Source organism: Pteropus alecto, unplaced genomic scaffold (assembly GCF_000325575.1).
Source record: "Pteropus alecto unplaced genomic scaffold, ASM32557v1 scaffold239, whole genome shotgun sequence".
NCBI lineage: Eukaryota > Metazoa > Chordata > Mammalia > Chiroptera > Pteropodidae > Pteropus > Pteropus alecto.
In genome coordinates this window covers 13569256-13596998 of record NW_006494613.1, presented here as the reverse complement: position 1 = coordinate 13596998, position 27743 = coordinate 13569256, and the positions used below count along the sequence as shown (strand labels likewise).

General features: G+C 33.4%; 1 protein-coding gene across 1 annotated transcript; it reads right to left on the bottom strand.

Moving 5' to 3' along the window:
- Positions 1-200: 200 nt before the first annotated feature.
- On the bottom strand, positions 201-24347 carry CHMP2B (charged multivesicular body protein 2B). Its single transcript, XM_006926242.3, has 6 exons — positions 24055-24347; positions 10889-10980; positions 5876-6070; positions 2728-2830; positions 895-1001; positions 201-692 (listed from the first exon to the last, which is right to left on the bottom strand). Exons 1-6 carry the CDS (start codon positions 24086-24088, stop codon positions 582-584), a joined length of 642 nt encoding a protein of 213 aa, XP_006926304.1. The 5' UTR covers positions 24089-24347; the 3' UTR covers positions 201-581.
- Between the last annotated feature and the right edge of the window lie 3396 nt (positions 24348-27743).

The following is a 27743-nucleotide window of genomic DNA, read 5'->3' as shown; positions in this document are numbered from 1 at the left end:
CAAGCACATTTCGAAAAGTAATAAACTTACCAACTAGAATGTCTCTCAAAGGAAAAAAAAAGAAAAACTCATGACAGTTTTTGTTTAAGACAGATGTTTAAACAGCACTCTTCATTTAGGTCATTTAAAAATAATTTGGTATCTTAATCACCTATGTTCATAACACATATCACTTACAAAGGACAAGTAACAGACACAGAATTAATGATATACTTTTAATATTTTTACAAGACTCTTTTAAGTTGGTGCCTACTAGCATTTAACAAGATTTCTGTATTCATTGTAAAAAGATTTAGAACATAAACTACGCAAAGTAATGAACATAATTTCTCTATGCCATGCAAAAAGAAGTCAACTTTTTACACATCAACACTCCTAAATAGTTCTAATTAAAATCCAAAGTGTTCTCATTTTCTAACGCTGTCATTCTTTGGCAAAAGATTCAAAATAGCTATGAGTTTAGGAAACAATGTTCATTTGTGGTCTTCATTTTTGAAAAATCAATGTGTTTTGTAAAAGAAATCTTCAATGTACCTGGTTTCCAGTAAATAATTATAAGCAAAGTGTTATGGCTTTTTGGACTAATCTACTCCTAAAGCTTTGAGTTGTCGTTCAATCTCTTCGTCAGAGATCGTAGCCTTTGAAGTAGAGGCAGATGGTAAGCTTCTGGCAGCTGATGGAGCTTTGGCCATCTATATTAAAGAGAGAAAAAGAAAAAAAAAAGAGTATTACCAAACATTTGGGATAGGACATAAAAGATGTGCTACAAAGAGGCTTAATTTACTTTTCAAACAAATATAAAATCACGAACTTAACGGTAAAGGACAACTTAAAATAATTAAGTGACAAAAGCAGTAGAAACTATTTCCAGCTGCGAATAGGTGACACTCCTACCTTTCCAGAGATTTCAATTCCAATTTCATCAAGAACTTGATTCACAATATCTTGGCTTTCTTCTTCATCATCAGAGTCATCAAAGATGTCATCAAGTGTGTCATTGACTTGTGTATGGGGGAAGGGGTGAAACAAAGCAGTTACTTTCAAATAGATTTCAGGTTAGATTTACATTTTTAGAAGGTGGTCCAACTATGTATTTATAGTTTGTATATTACAGAAAGGCAAATTTAAGTGAACCAACAAATTACAAAAGTCATTTTCAAATGTCAATGAAGTTCATGATAAATACATTTTTGAGGCAATAAATCTGGAATAACATTCATTTCAACACAAATTATCCTATAATAAAACAAATATACTCAGATTTTTAAAAATTATTTAACAAACCTTTAATAAACAACTATACGATATCCATAGCTATAGGATTAAAATTTTTTAAATATGATTCCGCAAATTGAATATGAGCTATTAAACCTGACCATGGAAAAAAATATAAGAAACAAATATCCTATAAACATTTGGAAGAAAATTTCCTCTTTTTATGCCTATAATTATAATTTCAGCTTTCTTAAATTTACATTCAACATGTAGGTAGAATATTCTAACAAAGTGTAAGGTTCAATATTTTATTAACATTGCAAAGCATAGGGAATATAGTCAATAATATTGTAATAAATATGGTGTCAGGCGGGTATTAGACTTATTGTAGTGATCACTTTGTAAGTTTAATTAACGCCTAATCGTTATGCTGTACACCTAAAACTAATATTGTATATAAACTATAATTGAAATAATTTTTAAAAATCTTTGCAAAAATGTTGCTAGTTTTGAGATCATCACATAAGTAATAATTTAATGTTGACTAGGATGCTGAAAAGAGTCACTCATTCATTATGGTGAAATAATAACTGGTATAGTCTTTCTGAGAAGAATTTGGTAATATGAACCAAAAGCCTTATAAAAATTCATACTCCAAGGAGATTTAAAAAATTTACACAAAGATAATATAGAAACATTTATCAAAGGGTTATTAAGCATACTGAAAATTTAAAAACAATCTTATTGACCAATGTAAGAATGTTTCAATAAATTAGAGTTGATGTTATTTAATATTAATGTTATGCAATAATAAAACATTTTTTTAAAAAAAGACCAAAGAAGATTTAAGATCATGAGTACATGCTTATGTTATACTATTGTTTTTTAAAAGTAGGATGAAGTTCAAAATTGTACATGTAATATGATATAACTATTATAGGTTATGGGAAAATAAAGAAAAAAACACAACATCAACTATATCTGAGTGGTGTGATGATAGATGTTTTATAATATACTTTTCCCCTTTGTTTTCCATATTTTCACCACAGCATGCAATAAGTTTATATTAAAAAAAAAAGAAAACTAAATTTTAAATAACTTTGGGAGAGGAAAAAAAAAAAGAATGAAAGAACTCCATCATCTCTGCCTCCAAGATCTACAGTATGAAAGAATCAACACAACTCTGAAACCACACAACTTATACCAGGAAGAGTTATTTTATTCACAAGTTGGTTTTGGTCCACTAATCAATAAAGTAAAACTGCTAGGGCCAATAAGACATAAAAATATGGCATTTTCTATTTATCCTTCAGTTAATAAAATTTTGAGCCTTATACATTGCCAATTTAAAAATACATTAGAGTTACAATAGAGATGTCTATCTAGAAGGGTCCTGTATCTTTTTTCAATATTTGTGCTTTCATGGATGAAAATATGAAGTTACTTGTAAATAAACTTGGATAATTCAAAGATGAGAAAACTGTACATTACATTACAAGTTATTAAACTTACTCATTTCTTCAGTCATTTCCATTTTCATGTTTTCCTTCTGAAAATTCTGCATTGTTTGTAAAGTCTTTTGTGGATCCATCTTCTTGTTAACTGCCTGCATTGTCTTTAAAATATGAAAACATTCATGTTAGCTACATAATTATGAAAATGTTACTGTGGATAAGTCCAAAGGGAATACATCAAAGAGAGGTGGGCTTTGAAAAGTTATACATTCTGCCATAACTACACATAAAAATGTTATGTATTCTTGAAAAAAATAAAATACTGGTTTGGAAACCATCTGTTTAACATTTATATAATAAAGACTGGCATAAAAAAAAACAAACAAAAAAACTCATCTGAACGGTAAGCAAAAAATCATGTAATAAAAAACAGTATCAACAAAATCCATTGCTATTCGAATGGGAAAACTATATTTATTTATTATGTGGTATGCTTACCACATAATTTAATTTATATAATATCTTAATTAAAGCAAATTTTAACTTAATTTTTACAAGATTTTTCACTAATTTAATGTCTAATTAAAAATGATATATTAGCATATGTACTTAAATCCATTAATGTATTTTAAACCATGGTTTAAAAATAGAAAACACTGAATTTTGCAAAAATATGTGCAAAGAATTCTCTTACATTTAATTCGCAACTTATTTAAGAGGTTAATGCCATTAGTATAGCCAAAATATGTACATATAAAATATATAATTTATATGTGTTATATAAAGTTAGTTCAGTATTAAAAGACACTATGCAGTATAAAACATTGGTTTCAAAGATGTAAAGCATACAGTCTTTTCTCAGACAATCTGTAGGCAATGCTGCAGCCAAGGTAATCTTTAGTTACGACACTACATACCCCTCGGCTCATACACACCTAACTCCCCAGTGGCTTTCCATTACTCTTAGTATTAAAAGTCAAATTCCATAAGGAGCCTGTGAGACCAAACATCAATTAAACTCTACTTAACAAGCCAGTCTCATTTCACACCATTGCCCTCTAATCACACTGATCTTTCATTTCTTTAAATATATCATGTTCTCTCCTACTACAGGACCTTTGAAGATGCTACCACTCACTTCTACATTTGTTTTTACGATCAACACTTCAGATTTCAGTTTATATATCACCTTCTCAGAGAGTAGTTTCTGATATCCCATATTAGAATATGTACCTCTGTTAAATCCTACTCACTATAGATGAAATTTTTTATTTATTAGCATAAATTATAATACTTTACTTGCAACTTATACTATTATACATACAATTATTTATTGTAAAGAAATTATTTTAAACAATAATAATTATAATACAGCATTTAATGCCTATATAACCTGTGTGTCAGACACTATTCTAAGCACTTTATATATATATCATATTTAAAATTAAATAACATTTATACTTGATAAATCTTTATGTGCTAAGTACTACCATTTTCCCTGCATCATTAATGGAAAGTGAAGGCACAGAAAGGTGAAATAACTTGCCCTGGTCACACATCTATTTAGTGGAGGTGAGATGTGAACCCAAGTAATCTGGCTCTAGAACTTATGTTCTTAATCACAGCACAAAACTACCTCTCGAATGGGGTGATTTTTAAACAGACTGCGATCTATTACAGTTTAAGCCCTTGGTTTTCCTTTCTACTTCATCCTTATCACTTGTTATAGTTCCTACCTTTAGGATCTAAACAAATACTTGCTGAATTAACTCATTTCTAAGAAATTTAAGTAAAAATTCCAGTCCAGACATCTGTATATGGCAGGACATATTAGGTATCTTCTCCTTCTCTACCACTTGCAGAAAATTGCAAAAACAATTATAGTCGATCCTCATTATTTCTGGATTCCATATTTATGAATTTGCCTACTCACTAAAATTTATTTGTAACCTCAAAGCAATCTCGCAGTGCTTTTGTGCTCATTTGTGGACAAGCACAGAGCAACAAAAATTTGAGTTGCACAACAGGCACATTTTTCAGGTGAGGTCAAACAAGGCAACACTGCCTTCTTGTTTCAGCTCTCAGAAAGTAAACAAGTATCCTTTTTGCTGTTTATTTATTGACTCATGTGTGTGCCTTGTTGGTGATTTTGCTCTTTAAAATGGTACCCAAGCACAGTACTAAAGTGTTACGTAGTGTTCCTAAGTGCAAAAATGATGTGATATGCTTATGAGAAAATACACCTTGTTAGATAAGCTTTGTTTAGGCATGAGTTATAGTGCATTAACCATGAATCAATGATAGTGTTCCCAACTTTACAGAGTATTAAATACTGCGAATAAAAAGAATCAACTGCATATATCATCTTCTGAATGTGAACCTTATACTTTCTCTCCTCTGTGGCTTTTTTTTACCTTTTGCTTTTATATTCATACTTCTTCTTGACTGTATATAACACCTAGTGAAGTTTTTAAGACCTAGGTCTTCTACAAAGTCTTTCGAATCATTCCATTCAAAGATCTGTGCAGTTCACTAAAGTTTAGCAAAGACTGACACACAGTGTGTTTCCTTTTCAGACAGATCTTAACCACTTATCCCCAAGTGAACAATAAGATCTGTGAGCGCAGAGTTTTTGTCTTAAACTTCTTATTCCTCACAGTACTTCATGTGCAACGAGAAGCTCATTATTTATTAAAAAATCAAAAGGCTCAGAGCACTTTAAATTCTATAGTGGAAACATTTTTTATATAAAGACTAAGTTAAACGTAAGTTCCTATTAAAATTAACTGATAAATTCTCCTGATAGTATTCATGTGTCCTTCTGACACATAAATAAAAATGAATCAAGAGGAAATTACAACTCTAAAGTAATCAAACCTTACAGCTTAATGAAATAATAACCTCAAAAATCTCTGACAATTTAAGAAAAAAAAGCAAACACTGTTTTAAGTCAATTTAAAAAATTTAAAAGCCACATATGAGCTTGGGACAATGGAAATGTCCCTAAACAAGACATTTTATATTAAAACAAATGAATAAAGTATCTAGAAGTAGTTACCAGGATTTTCTAATACTCTAATTCATTTTACTAAAAATTACAATTTCTTTACTACATATATATCAGGAGGTACTTTTAAATCTGATTTGAATATTGATATTTAAATATCTTAAACTCTAAGCCTATAGACATAAAGGCTCCCACTTACTTTTGCTGTAGTAGACATTGCTCCAGCCATCTTCATCTGGGAATTCATCACTTTTGTTTGTGTGGACATAGAAGTGACTTTTGAACTTACAGCAAAAGTTCTTGTTTTCTGTTTCCGTAGATGTACAAGCTGTTTGGCTAAAACTCTGCAAGCTTCTTTATTACCAATTTTGGCCATTTTCTTAATTTCTAATTCCTAAGAGAGGAAATAAAAAGAGGAAAATAAAATCATTAAGGGGTAGGCCTCAATGATTTATTTCAGAAGAACAGATCTAATGTATATACCCTACCCTTTCCCCTGATCATGAAGTGAGGTAGAGGCTGTCATAAAATCATAGAAAGAAAAGAGTAATTTGAAAGAGCAATTTATTCCACACGTTTACATGAGAAAGAGCCAACTAGGACCTTCATCCCCAAATACATAGTTGGTCTAAAAGAGTACAAGAGTACTCATATAGAGCTCAAAAGATTAAAAAAAGTTAAATAATACTAATAATAAAAAAAACCTCAACCCGAAAATAGGTAGAAAAAAAGAATAAAAAGAGTTGGTGAGACACAACAACAAAAAAAGAGGACAGTGGTAGATTTAAATTTAATAATATAGACATATTAAGTGAAAAAGTCTATCTAGTATTTAAATAAAAGGAACCTTGTCAGATATGAACCCAAATATGTGCTATCTCAAGAAATCAACTTAAAAAAAAAAGTTAAATAAAAGAATAGAAAAATATATTCTACATAAATACTTATTAAAATATGGAAATCTGGATTGGTTATATCAACATCAGATCAAAAAAAGCCTTGAGAACTAGGAATATTACCAGAAATAAAAAGGAGCCTTTCATAATGATAAAGGAATAAATATCTAAAGGTGTCAAAACAACCCTAAATGTGTATGTACCTAATAACAGTGCTTCAAAATATATGAAGCACAACTGACAGAATTGAAATAACAAACAGACAAATACACAATTAGCATGAGGTATATCAACGACTCCTTTCTTATGTATATTGCTATAATTGTTAGAACAAGTGGACAGAAAATCCGTACTGACACAGATTTACAAAAAACACTATTACCAACTTTAACTAACAGTAATATATAAAAAGAAAATTCACTAAGAGCAGCATAAAACTAATTTTTTACAAGTGTACACTATAAAGAAAATTACCAAAATATACCATATTCTGCATCGGAAAACAAGGTTCCATAAATTTAATAGGACCGCAATGATACAAAGTATGTCCTCTAACCACAACAAATTAAACTAGAAATCATTAAGGAAGATATGGAAGGAAAATCACAAACAAGCAGAAATTAAACAATATGATTCTAAGTAAGTCACGGGTTAACAATAAAAAAAAAATCACAAAGGAAATGAGATAATATTTTGAACTTAATAAAATAAAAATACCACAGATCAAAATATGTGTGCTGCAGTTAAAACAGTTCTTAGAGGGAAATTTCTCACATTAAAGCTTATATTTAGAAAAAAAAATCTCAAAAGCTTCAAAATAGAAAAGAAGAAAAAAGAAGAGCAAATAAAACACAAAGTACACAAAAGAAAATAATATAATTAAGACATCTATAAACTAGAAGAGAAAAAAAACAGTATTGACTATTAATGAAATCAAAGTGTTTTTTTTTTTTTTTTAAACAAGTGATTGATCAAATTGATAAACCATTAGTCAGGCAGATGAGGAAAAACAACTGAGACAGAAAGAGAAAACACATAAGTTACAAATATTGGGATTGCAAGGCGGGGGGCATCACTTCATAACCTAAAGATGTTAAAAGATAATAAAATATCATAAACAACAATATGTCATTACATTTTAAAATTTAGTAGAAATGAACAAATTACTTGACAGATGCAAACTACCAAAGCTCAGTCAAAAAGATGGTTAACTTGACCTACATCTACTTTTTAAAAAAAAAAAATAAACTTGTAGTTTAAAAACCTATCCACAAAGAAAACTTTACCCCTGATGGCTTCACTGAATCCTATCAAATGTTTAAAGAGGAAATATACAAACTCTTCCACTAAAGTTAAGAGTGACACTTTTCAACTCATGTTTTTAAGATAAGCATTCTTTGATGTCAAAAGCAAATAAAAGACATGACACGAAAAGACAACTACAAATCAATACCTTTTATGAACATAGATGCAAGCATTTTTAACAAAATTTCAGCATACTGAAACAAAAAATATTTCAAACACATTATTACCAATGAAGTTTATCCTAGGAGCAAAAAGCTTGATTCAACTTTGCAAAATTAATCAGTGCAAGTCACTATATCAACAGACTAGAGAAAAACTACATGATAATCATCTCAAGAGATGCAAAAATGGAAAAAATAATTTGACAAAATTCATTCCCGATAAGTCTCAGCAAACTGGATAAAGAGGAACTTCCTCAACCTGAGAATGGGCACCTACAAAAATCCTACAGTTACTATCATACTTAATATGGTAAAAGACTGAATGTTCCCCCCTAAGGTTAGTAAAAAATATGAGGATATTTGCTATCATCACTTCTATTTAACACTGGAAACTCTAGCCAGTGTAATAAAGTATGAAAAGAGAAAGCATCAGGATTGGAAAAGAAGATGAAAAGTTTAATTTATTCACAGATAACATGATTGTCCATGTAGAAATCTAATAGAATCTACAAAAGGCTACTAGAATAAAGGAATTTAGGAAGATTACAGGATTCCAGATTAATATACAAGATATTAATGCATTGCTTTATACCAATACTAGAAAATCAAAAATTGAATTTATTTTCAAAATATCATCTAGCATCAAATATATGAAATAGTTACAGATAAATCTGACAAAAGAAGTAGAGGATCTGTATAATTACAAGTACAAACACTGTTAAATATCTAAATAAAGAGATAAAGCATGTTCATGGTTTGTTAAGGCTCAATATTGTTAAGATGTCAAGTGTTCCCAAATTAGTTTACGTATCCAATGTAATCCCAATCAAAATGTGATCTTTTTTATTAGAAATTGACAACTTTATTCTAAAGTTCATATGGAAATGCAAAGAACCTCAAAAACGGCCAAAATAATTTTGAAAAAATTACAAAGTTGAAGGATTAACAGTAATATAACTTTTAGACTTACTATAAAGCTATATTAATAAAACATGTGGTATCGGTTTAAGAATAGTCACATAGATCAATGGAATAGCATAGAACCCAGAATGAGTCTCATGTGTATTTGGACAACTGATTTTCCACAAAGATGACAAGGTGTTTGAACAAGGAAAGATGTCAGCAACAAATGATGTTGATGCAACTGAATTCCATATGCAAAAAGTAAACCTCTACCCTGACAACACAGTGAAATTTACTTCAATATGTTTCATAGTTCTAATGTAAGAACTAAAACTATAATAGTTCTAGAAGAAAACAAGGAAAAAAATATTAATGACTTTGGGGTAAGCAAAGATTTCGTAGATAAGACACTAAAAGCACTAATCATAGAAGAAAATAATAACAATAAAATAAAATAATAATAAAATAAAAATCTCTGTTCCTCAAAAGACATTATTAGGAAAATAAAAGATAAGGCCAAGAATTGGGGAGAATATTTGCAAAACATATATTTAATAAAGCACGTGTATCCAGAATACATAAAGAACTCTTAGAAGTAAATAATTAGAAAACAACTTGATGGAAAAAAAAAATGGGTAAAATATTTCAACAGACACTTTTGCAAAGAAGATATGTAAATGGAAATATGCACATGAAAAGATGCTGAAAATCAATAGTGACAGGAAAATGCAATTTAAAATGGCAATCTACTACACACCACTAGAATGGCCAGGATCTAGAACAACTTTACTTGCATACATAGGTGGTGAGAACAGAAAACAGTATAGCCACTTAGCAAAATTTTTTAGCACTCTTATGAAATTAAATATACATTTAACCCAGCAATCCTACTCCTAAGAATATATCCAAGAGAAATGAAAACATATGTTCACACAAAGACTTCAACTGACTGTTTAAAGTAACTTTATTCAAAGTAGCCAAAATCTGGAAATAACCTAAATGTCTACTTGCTGGTAAATAGATAAACAAATTGTGGAACATCCACACAACAGAATAGCATTCATTAAAAAAAAAAATAATAAAATAATAATAATAATAATAATAATAATACTGATGCATGTAACATTAATTAATCTCAAAATAGTTATTAGTGAAAAAGTCATATGCAAAACGAGTTCATAATATATAATTCAATTTATATAAAATTCTAAAAATGTAAATTAATTTACAGTGACATTAGTGTTTGCCTAATTAAGGAGGAGGAAGACAAGAAGGGGTAGGGTAGGAGGGATGACAAAGAGAATAAGGAAACTTTTGGGGAATGATGGATATGTTTATTACCTTGACCGCAATAATGGTTTCACCAGTTGATACATATGTCAAAATGTATCAAATTGTATGTTTTAAATATGTACAGTCTATGGCATGTCAATTATACCTCAATCATGCTGTGTTTAAAAATATTTTAAGCAACATGTTTTAAAAAAATAATAAAAATATTTAAAGATAGCCAATCTATTTTTAAAAGTGCATTCATTATCACAGACACAATGATAGTTAAAATATCAAGTTAAAATATCAAGTAAGACACCTATAAGTTAACATAATTATTTTCTTGTAAACCTCTAGTTTCCAAGACTATTTTATCTTTGTTCGTAACTGAGATGTTGGCTCTGTCTTGAGCAATATTTCTTCCTAGTCATTTATGACTTTTACAAAATAAAGAATAACTTGATTTTATAATCAGCAGAATGCAAAGAATTCTGATAAAAGTCTGCAGAATGACACAATAAACAAAGGTAAGCAGAAATTGCAGAAAGACATTGCCACTTCTTGGTAAAGCAAATCACCACCTGCCATGTGTCTTTTTCCTAGTTAGCAAATTATTCCAACACTAATTTCCAAATTTGTTTGAAAACTTAAACTGAAATTTAATGTTCAACTTACCAGCTGTTTTTCTTGTTTCTCTAACGCTGCTCGATCTCTGCTTATAGCCCTCTGTGTACATCGTAACTCTCGATTCTGCTCCTTTATTACATCTAAGAGAACCACAAAAGAAACCTAAATGTATGGGTTGTAAAATTTTCTTCAATACCATTTAAAATATTGGATTCAGACATCAATAAAAAATAAACCTTGATTTACTAGATGTTATAATTTTTTCTTGCAATATATTAAACAAATATTCAAACTTGAATTATAAATAATGATTATATAAAGAATTACAAAAGTGAGTACAAGTATGTTATAATCTGAGGTTTAGCCAAATGGACATATAAATCACAATAAACTATTCCCTTAGAGAACTGATTTGTATACAATGTTTTATATGGCACATATATATGTCACATACACACACACACACCTTTTTCATATTTCCTTACTCCTGTATTATGTGAAATTTTAGAAAGAATGACAGGTTATGTTTTCATTAAATCTTTTTTATTTTTACACTAAGTCGTCATAACAGAATGAAGCAGCAGACCTTCCAATGATTCCCACATCTGCCACCGGATCATTATGTGATGGTTATGTTGGAAAAGTTTGTTTACACTCTAAACCTCAGGTTTCTTATAAAATAGGGATTGTTGTTAAGGAGTAAATAACATATACAATGCCCTGCAGTACTGTAAGGGTCCACTCAATGTATTTCTAATTTATTTAAGTTATCTGGATCCATCAGTCTTTCCTTCTAAAGAATGAATATACTAGTCTAGGCCTGACGGGTGATAAGTTAGATAGTTGTTAGTAAATAGTGATTTCTTCAAAGGATCACAGATATAGATGGTAATTCTTACACAAACTGTTGTCTCATTGTCAGGAATCTTTTAAGTGCTTTATACATATTATACAATATAATGTTAATAATGCCATGGGGTTGATTTTTCTATTATTTTATAATAAGAAAATTGAGTGTTAGCAAGTTTAAATAACTTGCCCAAGATCACAAGGCAGTAAGCAGTAATGTCAAATTTGGATCCAAATATTCTGTTTCCTGAATCAGTGATATTAATCACTTCACGAGTACCTTCTTAGTAAAGAGATTTTAAAAAACAACAGAAAGAACAGTCTCATTTCTTTTTCATGTGGATATCCAGTTCCCCCAGCATCATCAAATGGTGCTGGGGGAACTGGATATCCACATGAAAAAGAAAAACTGACCCCTGCTGCACAGCATATATAAAATTTAACCCCTAAATGATGAATGACCAAAATATTATAGATAAAAATCATAAAATTCTTAAAGAATACACAGGAATAAACATACATGAGCTGGGATTTTGCAGTAGATTCTTAAATATGACACTAAAAGCACAAACCACAAAAGAAAAAATATATATAAATTGGACTTTATGAAAATTAAAAACTGTGCATCAAAAGACATTATCAATTGAAAAGACAACCTACAACCTACATTATCAATTGAAAAGACAATCCTGCAACTAATAAGCATTTTACTCTGTAAATTCTTTCAAATAAAATAAATGGAATTTGAAAAGTAAAAAAAAAAAACATTTTTTTAGCAGACTTTATAAATAAGTCTGCTAATATATAAGGAGAAAAATATGTATATTATATGGTAAGAGTCTATTATCCAGAATATATAAAGAACTCTTACAACTCAAAAATAAAAGACAAACACCCCCATTAAAAATGGGTGAAGGATTTGAACAGACATCTCTCTAAAGAAGATATAGAGATGGCCAATAAACACATGAAAAAGATGATCAATATCATTAGTCATTAGGGAAATTAATCTAACAGAATGGCTGTCATCAAAAACCAAAAAGGAAATAACAAGTGTTGATGAGGATGTAGAGACTGGTACTCCTGTACACTACTGGTAGGAATGTAAATTATTTCAGCTACTATGGATAACAGTTTGGTGGTTCCTCAAAAAGTTAAACATCATGCTCACTTCAGCAACACACATTCTAAAAAGTTAAACATAAAATTACCATATGATCCAACAATTCCACTCCTAGGTATTTACGCAAAAGAAGTGAAACAGGAACCTAAAAAAATACGTCTACACAAATGTTCACAGCAGCACTATCCGCAACAGCCAAAAGGTGGAACCAACTCAAATGTATTAATATATATTAAAATATTATTGTTATAAAATAAATGAAGTAGATACTACTGCAACATGGTAAATCTCAAAAATATTATGCTAAATGAAAGAAACCAGACACAAATGGCCACGTTTTATGATTATACACTTATATGAAACATCCAGAATAGGTTAATCCATAAAGACAGAAAACAGATTAGTAGTCACCAGGAGTTGAAGAGAGGAGGGAATGGTGAATCACTGCTTAATGGGTACTGAGTTTTAGTTTGAGGTGATGAAAATGTTTTGGAACTACAGGTGGTGGTGGTTACACACCACCGTGAATGTATTCAGTTCCACTGACCTGTTCACTTTAAAATGATTAATGTTATGTGAATTTCACCTCAATTAAAATAACAAAGCCAGCAACTACTATGCTTTTTATGATAGAGAATCAAAACTTATGTTCTATACCTTTCTATATGTATAGTGTAACTTTTTTCAGAATAAAAATAACTAATTATACTGAGTAATGGGCACTATATTAAGTGCCTCACAACAACCCCCAAAGGTAGGTACTATTACTTCACTTATTTCAAAGGAGGAAATTAATACTTGGCGAGGTTATCTGCCCAAAAAGGAGAAAAAGTGCTAAGATTCATATACAGGTGGTCTGATTCTAAGGGCTCTGATTTTAATTACTATATATTGCTGTGAAACCTTTCAGGCAAAGAAGAAATAAAGTTATCACAGAAATAATCCTTATAAATGTAGATCCATATCAATAAAAACATATAGTATTTCAAACTGGGTGAAAAATATTTCAAGTCATTATATAAAATACAACTAATCAACTAAAATGGCTTTCTAAATAAAGTTAAAATAAGATGCTAGATCTCCTATATCCTACATACAAGACATTCATTTCCCCTTCTTTGCTTACTTTGTTTTTCAACTAAGTTATACTGGTGAACATCTCATGCTCAGGATTTACTAAGAACACATTCTATGTGCTCCTTATATATAGAAATATAAAACCATGCCATACCTTAGGGGTATATGAAGAGAGAAGGAGATGAAGAGGCATATGTCTCTCCCTCCACCTACTTTCTTCTGGATGAGAAATGTACAACTCATTTAAAAAGAAGGACGTGTTCTGTAGACAAATATGTTTGAGAAATGTTGAAGTTGAAAAAAAAAATTAAACAGATTTCTTTGCTTCAAGGTTTCTAAGAATGTTTAACATATGAATGTGCACTGTCAATCCTTAAGGGGAGAATATATTATAGATTATTTCCCAAATTTATTAAGCCAAGGATCCCTTTTAAGAAATCTCTATTAACATTTCCTAGATACTAATGTTCCATGGAGCATTTGTTGAAATCTTATTCTAAAATAACATGATTAGTTTGCTAGTGCTGCAATTACAAACACTTCAGACTGGGTGGTTTAAAAAACAGAAATTTATTTTCTCACAGTTCAGGAGGCTAAAAGAACAAGATCAAGGTGTTGGCAGGTTTGATTTTTCTTGAGGCCTATCTCTTTGGTTTGGGGATGACCGCCTTCTTGCTGTGTCCTCACATGGCCTTTTTTCTGTGTGTGCCCATCTCTGGTGTCTCCTTCTCTTCTTATAAGGATACCAGTTCTATTGGATTAGAGCTCTACCCTCATGATTTCATTTAACCTCAATTACCTCTTTAAAAACCCTATCTCCAAATATAGTCACAAAAGGGTTAGGGCTTCAACATACTTATTTTGGGGGAACACAGTTCAGTCCACAACACACAATATCTTTCCTCTGACATCTATAGACTGGCACTAAACAAAACAGTAATGAAAGCTCTCATTTCCCTATTTTTCAAAGAAATCATCAGCCTTTTCATCCTCAGTGCTCAAACATTGTCAATTTTCTTCTTGGTATGAAAACATTCACTACTTACCCTACTGTTTCAATGGAAAATATGCTCTAAATTTAAAACTGTGAAATTACAAATGAACTTTTGTATATAACCACTTTGTATACTAAAATCTCCATAAACTCAACTAGTATAAGATGAAGTACTGAGATAGTAATATGGTCTTCTAATAATAGTAATAAATAGTAATAAACTGAAAAAGAAGTCACCATATTGATGTCACCATATTGATAACTGTGGCCAGATAACTGACACAGGTGCAAAGCAACTGCTGAAAGCCTTGACTGCTAAGATCTAGAATTCTATTAAGATAATTTCTCATTACTAGGATGGTATAATGAAAAAAATATATTTGGTCTTCGTCCCGAGTTCCTGGCCCAGAGCTTCTAAAACCCTTGGAATTTCCTGAGTGATAGTAATGTCTTTTGACTCAGGAAGGGGAATCCTGAGATAGCTTCAGGATAGGGCTCGTTACCAGAAAGACCAAATACTTGATTAGCGGGTGGGCATTTTCAGGGCCATTCCTCATAGGAGGGGAGTAAGGCTGGAGACTGGTTTATAAAAACTCTTGAACAAAGAGATTGGTAGAGCTTCTGGGACGGTGAATATATGACATACTGGGAAGGCGGCATGCCAGAGAGGGCATGGAAGCTCTGTGCCACTGCCCTTCTCCCCCAATACCATATTTCCATTTAGCTGTTCCTGAGTTTTGTCCCTATAATTAACCAGTAACAGTACGTAAAGCACTTTCATGAGTTCTGAGAGTTGTTCTAGTGAATTATCAAATCTGAAGAGGGAGTTGTGGTGACACCTGAATTTATAGCTGGTTGGTCAGAAGTAATTGTGGCAACCTGGGACTTGTGACTGGCGTCTTAAGTGAGGAGAGTCTTGGGGGACTGAGGCCTTAACCTGTGGGGTCTGTGCTAACTCCAGATAGTGTTAGAATTTAACTGAATTGTTGGAAACATCCGGTTAGTGTTGAAGAATCAGAGAATAAAGAATAATCCAGCCATCTTTGTTGAAAACAAGTATTATGACATAAAATGTTAACAAAACAGAATTTAATCAAACAGCTTGATTTTGCTTTTCTTGATTTTATGTAATTATGTGTACCATAACTGTCACAGTATATTAGAGAAGGAAAAATAAAGAAAATTAACTACTAGAAATTCCACAGCCTATTGTTAATAGACCTATTAATATTTAAACAGCTCCAAGCTATAAACTGAGAGAATCTAATGTTATATACTAAAACACAGGCATAATATTTTAAAACATATTATGTGGTACATGGAAAAAAGTAGTAAAATATTTTTTTTCATATGAAATGATATGTGTATCCTATAAAACTAATTACTTTCATTTTTTAAAACAATCCCTAACTAAACAGGAAACAACTACTATGTTTCAACATAATAAATTAGAGAAAAAAAATCTCTAACTAAATGCACATTTAATGATTTGGTCTTCTAGATAATTCAGAAGGAATAACATGAGAAAGGTTGTGAGACACTTTTAATGTTTTGAGGCAAAGTTTATTTCCCATGACAGTTATTTCTTAATAGGTCTGATTTCTTCCCCAAGTCACAAGCTCTTTGAATAAGGAATGCATGTATTTTATTGTTTTAATCTATTTCTATTCCCACCTTTATGTCAGCTATCGCAATATATTAGTAAACAGTGATCTAAGGGAGTATAAACGTATATCCTAAAATGTAAAATAATTTGCCTTATAAGCATATAAAATATATTCCCTTAAAATGTATAATAAAACCTATTGGTTATCAAAAATTTAACACTAGCAAATTCTGAATCATGATAGATATCCTTCTACAATGGAAAAATTGAGCACTGAAATAAACAGATATTTCCCTTATAATTTTCTGCTTTCCTCTCTTTTTGTTATAAGTCCAGACACTGACTGAAACATATACAAGGTATTGCTGATATCTATGAAAGATGGAATGTTTGGCTCTTGTCCACCCTCTGCTTCCTTGTCCAACCTCTGCTTCTTTCTCCAGGCAAAAAAGCATGCCCTGAATTCTTATACTACAGCACTTCATCTACTTTGTGGTGTTAGATGTGAAGCATTTCACAATAGGTGTAACAGAAAACTTTCAAATTGTGAAAATAGTAAAAGCACACGGATGTACCTATGGTATGCTCTCTCTTTCACCATTTGGTGATGTAAAAAGGGTCTGGAGGCTGCCTCACCCACCGCCCTTTCCCCTCCCATATCCAGTGTAAGGCTTAGAGAAAGCCACCCAGGCCAACTCCCTCCTTGGCAATTACAAGCCCGCCTCAAGGCTTTCAGACTCTTAGCACTGAACAAGATAACATACTGCTTATACTAGAGTCATAAGATCACAGAGTTAAATTTTGGACTTAAGATATAGACAGAAAAGGTCATTCTGCCTTCGTCAGTTCTAAGTCAATAAAGTCTATCTATTTACAGTTAAAAAAAAAAAGCCAAAAAATAAAAACAGATCTGAAAGAGCCTCCAATTGGACCAGCCTACCTTACTAGAATTCTCCAGTGGGGTTTGAGGCTAAGCCCCAACATGAATTATGGCTGTCCTTCCAGACCTTGTTCATTTACACACAATTTACACATTTGAGGATTAAGGCAAAAGTAATTAACTGCAAATATGTACATTCATTAATCTGTGAGTATTGTTTTAAGTGCCTACTTTTTGAGAGATGGGAGGGGGCCTGTCTCAAGCTTGCAGGGTAGTTTAGGATTACTGAACCAGGAATGCTGAGGCACAACCTGCAGATGGGACCACTCAGCAGGGTACCACTAGACAGCATCCCTCTACCATAGACTGGGTTTTGTGCTTTATTATAAGGTCATGATGGACTTTTTATTCTAATATATCACACTTTCTGCAGGCATAGTGAAGCTCACCAATGAACGATAAAGTAGAAAGCAGTCCCGGCTATGTGGTGATGTACCATCATCTTCTAGGATTGATGAGGAGAAAAAAACTGCAAAAATACTACAAGCTCAAAGGTTAGGGGTAAAAAAGAAACATCAAAGGTCGGTATCTAGAAAATGCTGGCTCTAGGAAACAAATTTACTCAAAGGCAGGAGGAAAATGACAATGAGAAAATGGGTGAGAAGGAATCACAATTTGATGTGCAAAGCAAATTTGTTTCTCAGGTTTTGGAAACAGTGTATCAGAAACCAGAAAGGAATGGTATCAGCTTAATAACCAGTTTTGATACATGGTTAAAAAAAATTCAAAAATTAAAAATTAAAAAAAAAAAAAAAACTATAGGAAACATAAAGAACAGTGGAGGGTCATGTCATCGACTTCAAGTACAGTCTACAGTCCAGGGAGGCAAGAATCCACTTGAGAACTAGGCTGAAGTTGAAAAACTCAGCAGGACCTGCTTGGAAGAAAGAAGCAAAATAATAAAGAGAAAACAGGAGAGTCTAGCCTTACAGTAGCATAATTTTTTTCTCTATCAGTAAAGTCTCAAAAATTACTCAAGACCTGAGGAATTCACTGAAATGAATTTATTATTATTGAAATATCATTTTTCTCAAGAGCTGAAGGAAGGTATTGAGATGGGCCACCTGTCAGCAGATCTATGGGTCACATTTGGTTCTCAAAAACACAGGCTTTGGCACTATCATCAATAACAGCTCCATTCAGAAAACTATCAAAGGGCATTTTTCAGCTTAAATAAGTGGGGGAATTAGAGGGAAAGCTCCTCTGAAAAAAAAGTCTCACAAACATCTGGACTTGAAGATAAGCAATGGTAGCATGAAAAGAAATACCAGTCTTTGGTGTTATAATAGGAATGGAGCAATACAGAGGAAAGACATTTTCCTACAGAAATATTCATTCTAAAAGTATGGAGAATTTTACTTAGAAAATCTCTAAAAAGAGAATACTGAGTTCCTGAATCCCACACATTGTTGTTGTTGTTGTTGTTGTTGTTGTTGTTATTTTGGTGTGCCAGGAATGTTGGGGCTAAATAGAAAGTAAAGTTAGAGTTTTTAAATATTAAGAATAATAAGCACTTAGGAAACACACAACATCCAAGGAAAGATCTGAGTACTGTCGGTAGCACCATGAGAATGTTATATTTTATTTGAAAGAATGCAGAAATATTTCTAGAGGGAATTCAGTTTATCTACATGGTAGATTTTATTCCCTCTTGAGCTAATGAAAATGTCACATCACAACTGACCTCTTGACCAGAGATTTATCCCAACTTAGTCAAAACTCCACGGGTTCTGAATTCTGGACAACTTACATACATGGACACCATCCCAATGAGAGAAAAACCAATAAGTTCTGTTCCTGTTTCTTAGCGGTGTTCCTGAAATTATTTCTAAATCTGCACTAAAGTTCAAAGTTGGTAGTGATTATATGGATGTCAATTGTATTAAGATCTGGTTACTGGAAACACTACTTTGGGTTAGTAAATACCATTGTTTTGGAATTTAGTCTCTAAACTGTAAACTGCTGCAGGGATATTTTCATTTATGCTGAAGACTCTTGCAAATATGGAATGCAAGAAACACTCAGAATAAGCATTATCCAACTTTGGAAAAACACAAGGATCTACCTTGGTTCTGCTGAATGCAAGTCAGGAAGAAGATGCTTAAAAACAAAACAAAACAAAAACCCACAAAGAGTGAGGGATTTAACATAATTTAAGGTGGCATCAGAGAAGAATTCTTAGAGAAAGAAACAACCTGAGATAGTTCAGGTTAGCTAGAGGAAGAGAAAAAGAGATTTTTTATTTTTTTGTGTGTAAGGGCATCATAAGCAAAAATATCTCAGAATGCAAAAAAGTATGGTATACATAGATGAATATGAGAACAGTTGTTGCATAGTGAAATATCCAGAGACATGGCCAAAAAGGAAAACAAGGACCAGACCAAGGAGGGCCATATATGCCTTATTAAAGAGCACCCACTTGATCCTGTTGCAATTCAGTAAAGGGTTTTACACTGAGGAATAGAAAGATTTGGGTTTCAGTTATATCAATCACACAAGCAACTGTAGATGAATGATTTGAGGACTAAGAAGCTATAGTAAAGAGAAGCAGAAAAGTGATTTAGTAAAGTACAAGACAAACGGTATCTGAATTAGAACGAGAATTTGAAGGCATACAGGAAGATCATATGTTCAAATATTTAAGATGCAAAAGGCGCAGGACTTGGTAATTATTTAAAGGTGGAGAGCAAAATCAAGAACTCTTAGAGGATGAGAATCCGGTAAAGGAACTGACTTAAACAAGATGGTGATGACTTCTGTTTGGGATCTCTTTAACGTGCTTTGGAGCATGTAGGTAGAGATAGTCGGCAAACTATTGGATGGATTGGTCTAGAACTAAGAAAAATATGTCTAGAGATATAAACTTGGAAGCCATCAATATTTAGGTTATAATTAAAATAATAAGAGTTTGGATAAGATCATGCAGATAGAGAGTGTACAGTTAGCATAGTTGTAGCCCATGCTGGAACCAAGAACACTAATATTTAAGGGGTAGGTTAAAAATAAAAGAAAGTAAAGAAGATAGGAGGGAGGAAGAAAGGAAAGAAGGAAGACAAAAAGGAAGAAAGGATGCAAAAAAGGAAGAAAGGAAATAAGAAAAGAAAAAAAAAACCTGAAAGGAGAAAGATAAAGAGTGGTCAGAGGAAGATGAAGAAAATTAAGAGAGTGTTAATGTCATGGAAGCCAAGAGAATTTTAAGGAAGAAATTATTATTGAGAACAAATGTAAAACACAAGTTCAAGAGATGATCACCAAAAAAATGGCAATCTTAAAGTCACAGATATTCTTAGCAAAATCTCATTACATGAGATGTAAAGCAAACTGGTGTAGAATGGGAGGCATTAGAAATAAAGAGGTAGAGATAGGAGACATCGCTACTGCATAAGGTGTAGATAAAGAGCAAAAAGAGACTGGACAATACTTCCTAAGAAATTCTGGTCAAGGGAGAGTCAGGAAAAGGAGGGTTGTTTCTAGTTCTACCATCGTTAGATATTAAAGAGCTACCACTAATTCGGAAAGAAAAGAAAGAAAAGAGTCCAGTTCACAGAAAAAAGGTAACTAGGTTGAAGTTGAGAGCTAGGTACATTACATGATACCTACCAAAAGTTGAGAATTCCAAGTACTTAGCAAGAACAGCAAAATTTAATGAGCTATAGGATATTTACTAAGAAAAAAATAACGGTAATAGTCAAAAAGGATGAGGTCTTGGCTCTGCCATTTAGTAGTTGTATGATCCTGGGCCAGTAACTTAGTCCTTAGACTCTCAATTTCCTCATCTATAAAGGGGATAATAACAGTACCTATAGGTTTTGTGAGAATTCTAATAAGATACTGCATACAAAATGCTAACTCAGTGTTGGCTTAAAGCAGGACCTCAAATTTGTCTTTATTTAGGATAACAGACAAAAACTATATAGTGCATAAAGAACTTCATCTTTTAAGAGGCATAATTAGTTGTACACTTATGACAAGTCCTCATGGCATCCTGATTTACAGGTTCACGATTAGCTATAATAAAGAGGTAGGTCACCATTCGTCCACTGAGGAAAACACTGTAAACACTTTACCCTAACATATACATATATATACACACACGCATACATACATATATACACGTATTAAATATCAGTAGAAGGAAAACCAAGGACTCAATTGTAATTTCAAATTCAAAAGAATCTTTCTCTTCTATGGCATTGAGGTATAATACTAATTAATTTCTGTAACAAAGTATACAGTGCAGAGACTTGTTCATCTCTGTGTCAAAAATGAATTAAACATAACTCTGAATAGTAATGTGCTGTAATGTTGTCTCCCTTTTTAATTTGCATGTGCAGTAGTCTTTAATGATATAGTGTGCAACTCTTCCAGCCAATCCAAAGAGACAAAAAGATTCAATTATTCTCTAGATCTATAAAGTTACATGTTTCCCTTATATATCAGAATTTCATTACTGTTGAAACAGACAAAAAGATACATACTGTAAAAGATCTTATGATCAATAACCACTGAGTCCAAAGATATGGCAGAACTACATAAAAATACATTAAGTTTCATAATATATAGCCTCATTACTGTTAAGAAGAATGCTGTCATCTTTTATACAGGCAAAAGATCTTTTTAATAAAACAAGGAGTAAAAACATCAATAAAGCTCTATATCAAAATAATAAAAATACAGTAATAGAATTAAGATGTCATTAAGTGATTTGAATTGACATGATAATTTAATAAAACATCAAGTATACAGTTTGATAGTTATAATAAATGTACATGGTAGCCAAATTTATATTCAGAAATTTCAATACAGATCTTTAAATCAATAGCATAAGAACTATCAACAGTCTTTAAGACTTTTTTCCCACAAATATGTCTATTTAGCAAAAACATTATTTCTTGGATGAATTAACCCAATTCCAAATGAATATACCGTTAAACATCCTCACTGCACATCCTCATTGTCTTTTTCTTAATTCAGTTCTATACTTCAAGCACAATAGTCACTAAATTACCAAAAGCACCAGGAAGCATAGCAATGAGAATATAGAACTGTTATTTATGTCTTTAAAACTATTTGACAGATATTAAGCAATTAAAGCAAGGACGTCTGGCATTTAATGTTAAAAAATTTAATATAATTTGTAATATCACAGTAAGAAAGATGCAACCCCCTTCCCTCTGTTTAGTAAAATCTAACTATATAAAACTGAAACAAAGAAATAAACCTCTCCCCCTGCCCCCCCGAGTACTATACAATAACTGAAAATCAATATTGGTACTGAAACACTGAAAAAAATAAAGTTCCACATTAAATATTAAACAGCCTTCTCAGGAATAAAACACATAAAAACCCATTTCACATAATTGCATTACATCCTATAGCACCTTGGTAGTTATTCTGATACTACAAATGGTTAATAAGTCTCAATTAATAAAAAGTAAACAAATTTAAAAAACATTTTCAACTATTAAAGGTAAGCAAAATGTATTATTGCACTAAAATGACATTGTGTGCTGAAGGGTAGAGTGGCAGAGTAAAAATGATGTCTTTGTTATCCTCCCCAAAATAATTTTGCTGGCATTGAAATAGTCAATACAAAGGAATAAAGGAGTTACCCCAGGTTTAGATTGAGCATTCTGTTTGTACCAATCACTGTCTAGCTACCACTGCTCCTTCTGTGGCAGAATTAGACCCTTAAAAAGACGCGATTCTTTGGTTGAACCAGCAGCAACCTAAACTCAGCATGTAATGGGAAACACTATTTTTAAATAACTTGAATGAATTTGGTTCCTGGTGGCAGTCAATGTAAACATCAAGACTATCAAGACTAATCAGTGTTATGTAAACATACATTATAGGCGTTGCTTATAAACACCAATTTGTGCGCATTCACTTTTCCTCTTTAGATGACATTGAGCTAAACGTCTGAACCAATGCAAGTACCTTAAAATGTAAACGCCTATGCAGATAAATCCCACATCTCTTACTTTAGGTAGCAAAAGATAATCACAAGAGAGAAAAAATTCATTATGAAACTAAATCCAGGCACTTCCCTTGGGTTTTATTTTGATACTGAAATCAGTCAAGAATTATTTCACATCTCTACTGATGGAGTGTTCTTAGGAACAAGACCGACCCAGACTCAAGTTCATTTTGATAACTGGATTCTGTTTACCCTCCCCACCTCAACCTCTGTAGGCACAGGTTTCCGGATTGCATGGCAAGAAGTAGTACAGATCCAAACTGAAGAAGCAACAAACCAAGCAGATGAAACTAACAAGAAATTCATTAAACTACCAAGGCTAATGACACTCAAGGGCCAGCAGCATCCTGCGCCTCCTCGAAATGCTCAGGATCTCCCTAAAGAAAAAAGAAAAGAGAAAGCGGGCGGGGGGTGGAGTTGGTGTTGTGTTATCAGAGGGAAGAAGCCAGACTGTCCAGGTGAGGTTGAGTTGGGCCAGTCAGAAGAGATGGGGAAGCAGAGAAGTGACGCATGAGGGCGGTCACCTGTGGGGCCAGTTGATCCAGCCCCGCCCCCAGGGACAGGAGAAAGAATCGCGGCTGGAAGCCCCCAAAACAGGCCATGGATACATAGGGCTGGGCCCCTTCGGCCCGACCTGGAACTCACCGTCCACGGTTTTCTTCTTGAAGAGGGACGCCATGGTCAGGGACCACGCCCGCGCGGCCCGGCTCGGCCCGGTCCGGCCGGAGACTGGTAAAGAACAGGAAGGAAAAGCAGGCCCTTGGAGAGTTCGGAGTGGCGAAGCCTATGGGCGAGAGAAGAAGGCGGGGTCTCCACGCAAGACCCGCAGAGGGCGGTATCCGCGAAGCCTACCGCAGCCGAGTCTCCCGGAGCTCAGGTGACTGCGAACTAAGGCACTTTTTGGAGAAGTCACTTCTGGGCCGCGCCTGCGCGTTGTGAGCCTGCGCCTGCGCACTGCGGTGCCTGAAGCCGCCGCCGCTGCCCTCACCTCGGCTGCTGCCGTGTCTTCGAGCTGTTAGGGTCAGAGCGCGGCTTTACTGCGGGGACTTGAGCTCACCGCTGGTCGTGGGAGACTGCGGGTGGTGTTGGGGGCTTCTGTATGCGGGTTCCATGCTAAGTGCTGACAGAGTTGACCCTCGATTAGCTCTTTCCTTTTCGCCCTGTGAGAAGCTGGAAGTAGGGGCGTTTCATAGTCCTAGGACGAGTGTGGGTGGCCACGGTACCAGTTGATTTACGATCATCCCATTGCTATCTATCAATACTTTCATAAATGAAAGGGCTGGTAGAAATGCTAAGGCCCGTCCCCGTGGTGTTTCACCCGAGTTCACATTCTTTTCCGCCCTGACTCGCTCTACGATCTCCCCGGCGCTCACTGGCGCAGCCTCCTGGGGGACCCAAGCGTTCACTTGCCATCCCCGGCCCAGGGCTCTGAACACCCGGTGTCAGTTCCTGTAGAGCCGGTTTCGATGATCGGGGAGGAAGGAAAAAGAGAGCAAATTAATGCAACACTTGAATATTCGTGGCTGGAAACATGGGAGAAAAAAAACAAACAAACATTTTTATACCGCTTTAAATGTCTCCAACTCTTTCCTTATAAATCTCGACTTCTTATAATTGCTCAAGAAAAATTCATGGCTATACTGTGAACCTACTAGAATACTACGTAACCGTATATTGTTTACTGTGGGGGAAAAAGGCGCCATATCATGTTGAAGGAAAAGCATAACAAATTATTTAAAGAATTCTTGTGTGTATAAGCAGGAATACGGAGAACACAATCTTTGGATCAAGACTTTAAGTTCATTGTTTTACATGTGTGTGTGTGTGCGTGCGCGCTAATCTCAGTTTAATATATTATTTCACTATTTAGAATCTTAATTTTGCTTTGAACTTTTTCTTCCCAATCTATTAGTGCTTTAAGCGACACTCTTTTCCACAGGATAAATTCATGGCTATACTCTTTCTGTTGATGTGATTTCTGATAGGGAGGACACTCTAATAATAGTGTCAATGTTATCAGTCACCTCTGGCTTTATGAATCATATCTCAAGGATTTTTAAGTATTTGTGGTATTCAGATTTCCTTTCCCCATTTTCTCCCCCTCATAAAATATGAAAGCCATTAAGGCCACTGACAGTCCTGCTGTTGGTGCTAAAATTTAGCTACGAGTTTGCTCATGAAAACTTTCTCAGAAGGACATGGTAATATGCAAGGGAAATTGTCTTTCTCCTCAAGTTGTTCTAGGTATTATAGGAAGATGAATAAGTAAGGAAACAGGAACAATTTAACTGAGGAGACTTAGTCTCTGCACCCAAGGCCTGGTCTTTCATGGAGTAGACTCTGTGGCAAAAAAGGCAGTTTGTCCTGACTGCCTGTTGTAATGAATGGCATTGAGCTGTGCTTGAATGCATGAGAGGCAATAAGCTGTTATGTGTGTAGTAATCATACTCCTCCCTGCTGCAGTCACCCTTGTTTTATTACTCCTACACGATCCCCCCCTACTGACCCAATTGTAACAGTTGGGAAAATGCCAAAATACTTAGCAGCAACCATATGGAAGATCTTCCAAAAGTGCACAGCAGGAGCTAAAGACAGGGCTTGTTCATTACAATAAAGACAAAATAGAAGTATGTAGTATTTAAACTCAGCACTATAATAGCTTGATTATTCCATAGTTTAAAACAGGCTGACATTTAACTGACGTGCATCAGGCTGGCTGGCATCTAGTCTGATTAGATGGTGGCCAAAATATACCAGTACGTATTTTGTATGTATATCACTCCTTATTTGAAGGGCATGTACAATTAAATATAGCTGAGATTTAGGACACCAAGAAGCCGTAAACTACAAATACAATGCTACTTTTTATTTGTTTAAGTGAAATCATACCATACAATCTCACTGAATCAATGAGACATAGTGAATTGAGAAAATATTTTAATTTTACTCTTCCAAATTCTCATTAAGAAATAATTAACTAATATCCTATGGTCTCATCATTATGACCCAATACTCTTCTTCCAAATTGCTTAGACAGTGAAAAATATTTATTACATAACAAATGACACATACCATGCTGTGTGCTGAAGACATACCAGTGAAGAAACAAATACAGTTTCTCTCTTCTTTTTCTCTTATTCAACTTCCTATCTTTTTCTCTTTTTATCTTTTCTCTTTCACTTCTTACAATTCTAACACCAATTCAAATGTGTTTATTTTTTTCCTCACACCAAGACGTTCTCAGACACCATGGGGTGTTCTAAAATTCAACTTAATTCTGACACTATACCTGAAGATAGCATGAGATTACACAGGTTAAAGATTAAGTCCCAAAAGACTGCTTGCACTTCAAATACCAATCCAAAGTCCAGATTTTTATCTGTGCTTCTGACTAAATAGCTTTAAGTCAGGGGTTCCCATGACCCCCTCCTTGGGTTCCATTAATTTGTTAGGTTAGCTCACGGAATTTAAGAACTGCGTTTACTCACTAGGTTATTGGTTTATTACAAAAGACATTAAAGGATAGAATCAATAGCCAGAAAAAGAGATACAGAGGGCAAGGTGCTGAATGCAGAAGCTTCTGTTCTCCTTGGAATTTGGGGCCCAGGCACAGAGGCTCATAGATGTATTCTGGTTCACCGACCTGGAATCTCCCTGAACACTGTCCTTTTTGGGTTTTCATGGAGACTTCGTTATACAGATAAAGGCACTTTTATAGCTTTTATTACTTAAGAAATTCCAAGCTCTACCAGAAATGGGGACAAAAACAAAATATGTATTTCTTGTTGTAAATCACAATATCACATTTGTCCATCACAGAGCAGCAAGCTTTGGCTCAGTGTAAGAAAAACAGCTTTAGTTATAAAATGTCATAGGGATGTAATGTATAGCATGGGGACTAGAATCAATAATATTGTATGATGACATGATAACTACCCATTGTGGTGATCATTTTGCAATGTATACAAATGTTGAATTATTTTGTTGTACACCTGAAACTAATATATGTCAACCAGTAATAATAATAATAATAATATAATATTAAAAAAAAGAAACAAACAAACAAAAAGAGAGCTCTTAAAAGCAGAGCTATTCTAAAATGGAATGGTATGTGAAATAGTGAGCTCCTGGTCAAGGAAGTTTTCAAGCAGGGACAGGTAGGTTGTAGGCAGGATTCCTTTACAGAGTTAATGGCTTGATTAGAAAAGTTCTAAGGTTTCTTTAAAATCTGGAATTTTATTATAAGTTATATATAACTCAGGTCAAATATCTTGGTATATGGCATTTCACATCCTATAAATAATGCCAAATTTATTGGCTTTACCTCTAAAAAT